At 31.9% G+C, this 7,527-nt stretch overlaps 2 protein-coding genes across 2 annotated transcripts; both read right to left on the bottom strand.

Moving 5' to 3' along the window:
- Window positions 1-4,918: 4,918 nt before the first annotated feature.
- LOC108459829 (uncharacterized) lies at window positions 4,919-6,261 on the bottom strand. The gene has a single exon (XM_017759227.2). The coding sequence runs from the start codon at window positions 5,913-5,915 to the stop codon at window positions 5,190-5,192; it is 726 nt and encodes a 241-aa protein (XP_017614716.1). The 5' UTR covers window positions 5,916-6,261; the 3' UTR covers window positions 4,919-5,189.
- Window positions 6,262-6,446: 185 nt separating this feature from the next.
- Window positions 6,447-7,098, bottom strand: LOC108459918 (uncharacterized). Its single transcript, XM_017759317.2, has one exon. It carries the CDS (start codon window positions 6,984-6,986, stop codon window positions 6,630-6,632), a length of 357 nt encoding a protein of 118 aa, XP_017614806.1. The 5' UTR covers window positions 6,987-7,098; the 3' UTR covers window positions 6,447-6,629.
- Between the last annotated feature and the right edge of the window lie 429 nt (window positions 7,099-7,527).

Raw genomic sequence — 7,527 nt, forward strand, 5'->3', positions numbered from 1 at the left:
GGTTTCATCCCAGGCAGCTTCAGGTGATATTTGACAAACATACACAATGTAAGTGTTCCACGTCTTTTGTTAACTTTTATATTTTCTTCACTCGGTGAATTTGTTGTTTTGTTTGAAGTATGCAGTTAATCTTAGCAATTGTTATTATTATTATTATTATTATTATTATTATTATTATTATTATTATTTCTTTTACATGAAATTATGGTATTGGTAATGCAGCTGATTTCAAGAATAATCTTTCTGAATGATAATTGAAAAGCGGATTGTCTCTGCACCTGTATGTTCTTATATCTGTTAATGGTTTGGTTCAGCCTAACCTGAATAGTTTTCTTGGCCCTGCACAATCGAAGAGCCGACACGTTTTCACTATCTAGACCCGCATTACATGCCTTTCATGGAAATGGCCAAGATAGGTAAGGCAAAATTGCATCGATTTTGGTACTGTAGCAAGTCATGCATATTCTTTTGCGAGAAGAATAGTTTATTGGTTTGATTGTTAGAACTGTTCCATACTAGAATTATTGATAATTATTTGGATGCTTCCTTTTTTTCTTTTGTCTCCACTAGCAGGACAGATGCTGCAACAAGCATGCTCTAGTTGGCAATGCTTCTCATTGATGCCTGCCACCGTGTGATCCTTCCAGACACAATCTCCCTTTCTCCATAACTGGTCTGCCTTTGCAGGTATGAAATTGAAATGATTCAATGTGAGTGTCATGGCATAAGGGTCCCTCGGCTGACTGCAGAGATTGTCCACTATATTTTGCTAAATAACATAAATAATAAACAAATAAATGGAAATGAAAGGTGTATTGATTTGTAGCCACATGATTGTGGGAAACCCTGGTAGATGACAAATAGATAGAACTGATCTGCTATGCTATCAACAATCAAACTAGTATATATGGTTTATGATTTACTTCTGTTTTGTCCTCAAAAAAAACTTGCTGCTGCCATTGATATTTCGGGTGTTATGGCATGGATAGGGTAGTTGGCTAGTCCTTTTATATCTATCTATCAATGTACTTAGTTAATTATTACTTCTCTTATATTATTATCATGAAATCCTCTGTTGGTATGGACCCACAAGCCATTGAGAGACCTTCTCCTTTATTTTTTTTGGCTTAGGGTTTGACTCAGTTCGACTTAAAAAATGTGTCAAACAACCAAAAATATATAATATAGGCCTCAGCCGGGGCTATATTATTAGAAGCTACAGTTAGCTACAGTTAATGTAAATTTGGTTTGTTTTGTTTGAAAGATGAAACCCATTATTAGAAGCAACTTGTGGCAGATAGTTGCCATGGGGGATGCTGGGGTGCAAAAAGAATGGGCATTTGGGCACGTGGAAAGTTGTGTCAGCTTCATTTGGTAGTCTTTTTTTTTCTTGTGTATTGATGAAGTCATGGTGGGGTAACCCATTTAAGGAAATTAGCAAAAATGTCTACAGAGCTGATCAGAGATTTTTTCCCCCCTTCGTTTATGTTGTTGAAACTTGAACTTAACAAAAGGTTTTCTTTTTTTGTCAATTTCATTGGAATTTGTAGTGAAATCTTTGGTGGGTCTTACAAAATCATGTGACATTTAATTACTGTCTAATCTAATCTCATTTCTTCCTTTCTTTACTATATAGCTCTCTGCCTTGCACGATGTTCCATCCTTTTCGAACGGTGGTGCTTATACGACTCAGTCAAATAAGACTTTGCCGGACCGGCGACCAGGTAGGCTCAACAATACTCATGGATGAAAAAAAATTGAATCGACTGGTTCACTCGGCCAAATTGAATAAGGGTATTAATTTATGTGAGAAGTCAAAAATGTATTTTTTTTATTTAATAAAGGATTAATAAGATTTTAAATTGAGTTATTAATTTTTGAAAATAGTAAACAAACAAATTAGGCTACGTTCGGTTTTAAGAAACAAATGTAGTTTTTATTTTTGGAAAATGAAAATAGTGAAGAAAACATGATTATTATAAAATTTGAAAATAATTTTAGAAAATGAAAATTAGATAAAAGAAAACATGTTTTCAATAAAATATTTTGAAAAAAATGAAAAAGGTTGAAATAAGAGATTTTTTAAGTTTCATTTTATGCATTAAAATTACGAAACAACTTTTATTTTTGAAAATTTAAAAAATTTATTTAGTTATATTTTATTTTACTATTTTAATACATTTTAAATAAATTATACTTTTATTTAGTTATTTTTATTTTATTTGAAAAAGTTATTTTCATTATTTAACAAATTTCTATTTTCATTTACCAATCATAATTTCTATTTTAGAAAAAAACAGAGAACACATCCTTAGTTTTCATTCCATCAAGGAAAAAAATGTTTGAAATTAAATTATTAATTTTACAGGAAAATCAATTATGTGAGTTAAATAAAAAAAATGGGAATCGATAAAAGTTGAGCATAAAAACAAAGCGAAAAAAAAAATATTTTTAAAAGATTAAATTCTGTTATTAGTCCCTTTACTTTGCAGAAGCTATAGATTTAGTCTCTATATTTTGATTTGATCAACTTTAGTCCTTGTACATTTCAAAATTTAAAATTTTAGTCTTGACCCAAACATTAACATTTAAATCTGTTTGGTTAAGTTCGATTACTAATCATGTACTATGTGTACAATCATATATTCGGTCCATATTTTTTAATTGAAACATTTGAAGTCCCTATATATTTCAAATTTTAAAATTTTAATTTTGACACAAATAATAATCATTAATCCATTAACTGTATTTTTAATGTGTAATATGTGAAAATAACAAACTAACAATACTTTACATACATGATAATATGTTTGGTGCAACTTGGAAATTATAGTAAAGCTTAACTTAACTAATTTAACAATTATCATTTTTGAGGACTGAAATTTGAAAATTCTAAAATACAAAGATTAAAAATATCAAATTGAAGTACAAGGATTAGATATATAACTTTTATAAAATATAGGGACTAATAGAAGAATTTATCCATTTTTTTAAATATCAAGCTTTTCCATTATATCTAATTTAGATTAACCTCTAATTAAACTAGTTCCTTAAGTGGCGAATCACAGTCAGTTCTATTAATTGATATTATGGCCTCAATCATTCCCCATATCGGTTTTCTTTTTAGAATGTAGATAAAAATAACAATAAAATAAAATACTTGTGAGGGTAAAAATTATTATTTAAAAATAAGTAAATTAGTTATTTGTATATCAACATGAGATACATGTGGCACATCAAGTATTATAATCTGATTATTCCGTCAGCCATGTCAATTTTGATAATACAAATGGACAAAATTTTTAACAAAAATAATCAATTTGTTATTTAATTCAATGTACAAAGATTAATTAATTTATTTTTTAATACAAGAGACAAAATATAATATAATTCCTAATACGTAAATCTCTATGATACTTTTATTACCAATAATGTTGGAATGTTTTAAATTTTATTTTTATAAATAATATATAATATTTCTTTAAATTTATTTTTACTTAAATCTTACTAAATTTGTTAATCTAATTTATATGTGATTTGTGTTATATAATCTTGTAGTAATTCAAATATGTTGTCTTGCAATTGTACAAATAATAACTATTTATGTCATTTCTCTCTCTCTCTCTCTATAAAAGACTCAATGATTGAGCTTTACCATTTATATTCAATATTTATTATTCAATTATTTAATTAAATCATCGTTTTATTCTATTTTAATATTTTAAATTTTATTTTAATTAAAGTAATTATTCAAATTAGTTAGGAGATGTGGCTTATTATCTTATTGACTAATATATGATAATTTTTTACTTTTTAACTAAAGTTAAAAGACTTTTCCATAATTAACCCAATTTTTTCTCTTTTTGACCACCGAAAGCGCTAATCAGAAAAGTCCAAACTCCTTAAATCATTGTCTATAGTTATTGAATTAATTGTATGTTTAATTTAACTAAACAAAGGCTAGCCAAAACCAAATTTGAATTACCAGCCAGCTTCACTTCATTCTCCATTTCCATGGCGAAGAGAAATCCCCGCCGTTGAAACGCCGGATTCTATTACGAAACCAAAATTTACAGTACCTTAAGGCAGCCCCTCCCTCTCCCGCCAGCTGATCAGCCTCTTTCCGTCGCGGAATATTGTCTCTCCATCTTCTCTTCCATTTCTACCAGCGGCGCCATCCCTTTCGCCGTCAATGCAACCACCGCCCAAACGCTGACTTACTCTCAATTGCTTACAGTCTCGAAAAACGCTACCCTCTGTTCGAAAAAGATGTCGCTTTCGTCCTCTCCCCTACTTCTCTTCATATCCGTGCTTTACTTTGCTCTCATGTGGTTGGGAGTCATCGACTCTCCCGCTAACCCGCTCGGTTCCCAATCGGAAATAGCTCATTAGACCCACTATTATTTCCACCTACTGCACCAGCGGACCCACCACACCAAAAGAAACAAAAGCTAGAGAAGAGAAATAACAAAAAGAAAAAAGTTTTGGGCAGAAAAGTCTTACCATTAGTCAAAAGTTTAAAAACAATGCATGGGTGGGTTAATATGTGATTGAAGAATTTTATAGAACTCTGATTTTAAGTTACTTTTATCTTTTTAATAAAAAAATAAAAATTTAAATTTTTAATTGAATTTAATTTTTTTAAGAAAAAAGTTGAATAGAAAAATATAACTTATCGTTCTTTTATTAAAAAAAAAGGAAAGAATAAAGATAATATAAAATCATAATTTTATAGAACACTTTCTCTATATCATATTAGTAACAGAATTTTTAACAGTATTAAATAAACTTAATAGTATGACGTGTCGGATTTTAAATATAGGAAGCAAAGTACATCTCCTGGCTAGTCCATTCTAGCATTTTCCACTAAGCTCCGCAATGCTTTAGTATTTATCTTTCTAACATACAGTTCTGGACCTTCTGTTTCTTCCCTTTAATGATTCTCATCTAACTTGAGAGGATAATAATTATTTAGCTTTCTGAACTTCACAATTTGCAGTATTGGTGCAATGCCATCAGAAACAAAAAGAAAGAAAATAGAGAGCGAGAGAGAAATGGAAACAAGCTCTAAATAGAACATTAATAATTTGCATGGAGAGGGACACCATAAAGTCTGGGAAACTACATATGCAACGTAATAAGAGGATTTACAATATATATTTTTATTATATGACTTGCTTTATAAATATTTAATTAGATGCAATCATTTGTTGTTGGGCTTCGATCCTGATTTCTTCTTTCATTTTCCTTATGAACTCTTCAATTTTTCTGTTCAACTCCTCCGTGCTCATGCTTATTGGCAACTCTTCCTTTGCTCCTACACCTCCTCCTCGCTCTTCTTGTTTCCCCCACCACCCTTTTTCTCTTTCTTTGTATCCCTCACCATCCGCATCTTCCACTATCACTGAACCTTCACTTTCTTCTTCTTCTTCTTTAACCGAAGACTCGGTCTCATGCTCTGCTTGCTCTTCAGCTTCATTTTCATGAGCATCTTCTGTTTCTTCTGCTTCAGCTACGTCCAGAGGTACATGTTGGTCATATTCAGCAGCACCCACCTCATCGGTGACTGAAGGTTTCGTTTGTGTTGGTGGGGTGGATATCTCCAAGGCCAGGTAGCGATTATTATCAGACTCTGAGCGGCTACACACGGAGCTTTTGGCGACGAATGCTAGTATTCCGTTGCAAATGAGGAACATGTACTTCCTCTCAACTGTGTGGGTGAAGGAGGAGAAAAGGAAAGTGGAGAAATAAACATTGAAGGAATGAGGAAACAAAGAGTAGGCCATGCCTGAAGAATGGCAAAGGAAAACCGATAAAAAAGCAACCCATACAACAATCTGCAATGTGTTTCTAAGGAAGTGGTATTTGCCTACAGCTTCAACCTTCTTCTCCGCATGCTCCTCCCTTTCATCCATAATGATACTTTTGGAGAATTGAACACTTACGTTTAATTTGGGTCGATTTTTTATATATATTTTTTGGAGTGAATAATAAGGTTCTCTCCTTTTTATACTACTCCTAGATTTGGTATGGCAATGATGAAATTCCAAAAATAGGCATATTTATTGTACCAAAGTTATAGCACCGGCATATGACATGCAAAAAGGCATCAACAGTAGTTGAAATAAAAAATGGTGTAATTATATAAGTATAAATGGATACGCTTTCTTTCAATGAAGCTTCTAGGCTCTACCAAATGCCCACTTATGGGTACATGCATATCCACTACCATGGTGTATCTTGAAGTTTTAATTGGACATTCTTATAAGACATGTTTTCATACGTGTGTGTATGTTCGAACATTCTAAAACCAGCTGGCATGCATGATAAAAATACAAATATCATAAGGCTGGATTAACATTAATTGTCTTGTAATGATATTTAATTAGTTCATCTGTGCGATAGTGTGAGAGACCATCCGAATTAATTACGCTGAAAACTATAGAGAACTCGAGAAACCTTATTAGGGACTCCATTAAACAAAACTAGATTCCAACCATCTTACTACAAAGTACCACACACCATATATATGTACTATATTTAATTATATAGTGCTAAAAGTTATTAACTGTATGCATATGATATTAGCTAGCAGCTTGATTAAGGCACGATGATGATTAGAAGATGGATCAATACTGATGAGGCCACAAGAATGTGCCCATTGCATATGCTCTCTTCTCATCAAGGCTAAGGTTGCCCTCCAAACTTAGTCCATATTCTCTGAGAAGCATGTCCACTTTCCAGTCCTCCATTTTCTCGTAATCCGCTTTCGTATAACGAGGATAATGCAGTGGCATTTGAAACCCTGAACCCAGATGTATTTTCGCTTTCACCACCGTCATCTCACCATTGGAAGGCACCTTTGAGCTCTGAGTCGCTCCTCCACTTTGTTCACCTGCCATGTTCTTGAAATACTGCATGTCATCAGGCTCATGTTGGTACCCCAGAACATGACATGCTGAATGCAGAAACCATCTCAAAGCCATGTTTCGAGAAGATTAGAATTCAGCTTTATATCAAGTATAGACTAATTCACCCATATATATATATATATATATATAAGAACAAAACACGTGAGGGACAACACTTCGTTTTACATGCATCAATCAAGAAAAACGAAGTATCCCATACGATATATATTTCAAATTAAAAAATTGGCACTGATTGCTTCATATATTGTATTTAGCGTTAGCTTTTTTTTGTCTAATTATAATTTTATAATTATATTTGGATGGAGTGCCTGATTGGGGTATTTACTCGTGTCTTTCCGTGTATACATGAACAAGCATATATAATTGATTGGTCGCAAGTTTGCTCATATTAAATTATTTCAACTGCCTTGTTGCCTAAGGTTTCACTCTCTTAACCTTAAAGCAAGGGCTGTTCAGTGTAACTTATTTGTCCAAAATACTGCGTAAGTACTAGCTAATATTTTTTTAATTTATTTTATGTTCACCAATTCTCTGTTCGGTTATAATTGAAATTAATTCTACGATTATTATGTTTGGTATTAATATTGTTTTCAAT

The sequence above is a fragment of the Gossypium arboreum genome, chromosome 6 (assembly GCF_025698485.1).
Source record: "Gossypium arboreum isolate Shixiya-1 chromosome 6, ASM2569848v2, whole genome shotgun sequence".
In the NCBI taxonomy this organism is placed as follows: domain Eukaryota; kingdom Viridiplantae; phylum Streptophyta; class Magnoliopsida; order Malvales; family Malvaceae; genus Gossypium; species Gossypium arboreum.

Bases quoted from the DNA above. Each gene is read 5' to 3' on its own strand.
- LOC108459829 (XM_017759227.2), bottom strand. From the start codon at position 5,915: ATGGATGAAAGGGAGGAGCATGCGGAGAAGAAGGTTGAAGCTGTAGGC.
- LOC108459918 (XM_017759317.2), bottom strand. From the start codon at position 6,986: ATGGCTTTGAGATGGTTTCTGCATTCAGCATGTCATGTTCTGGGGTAC.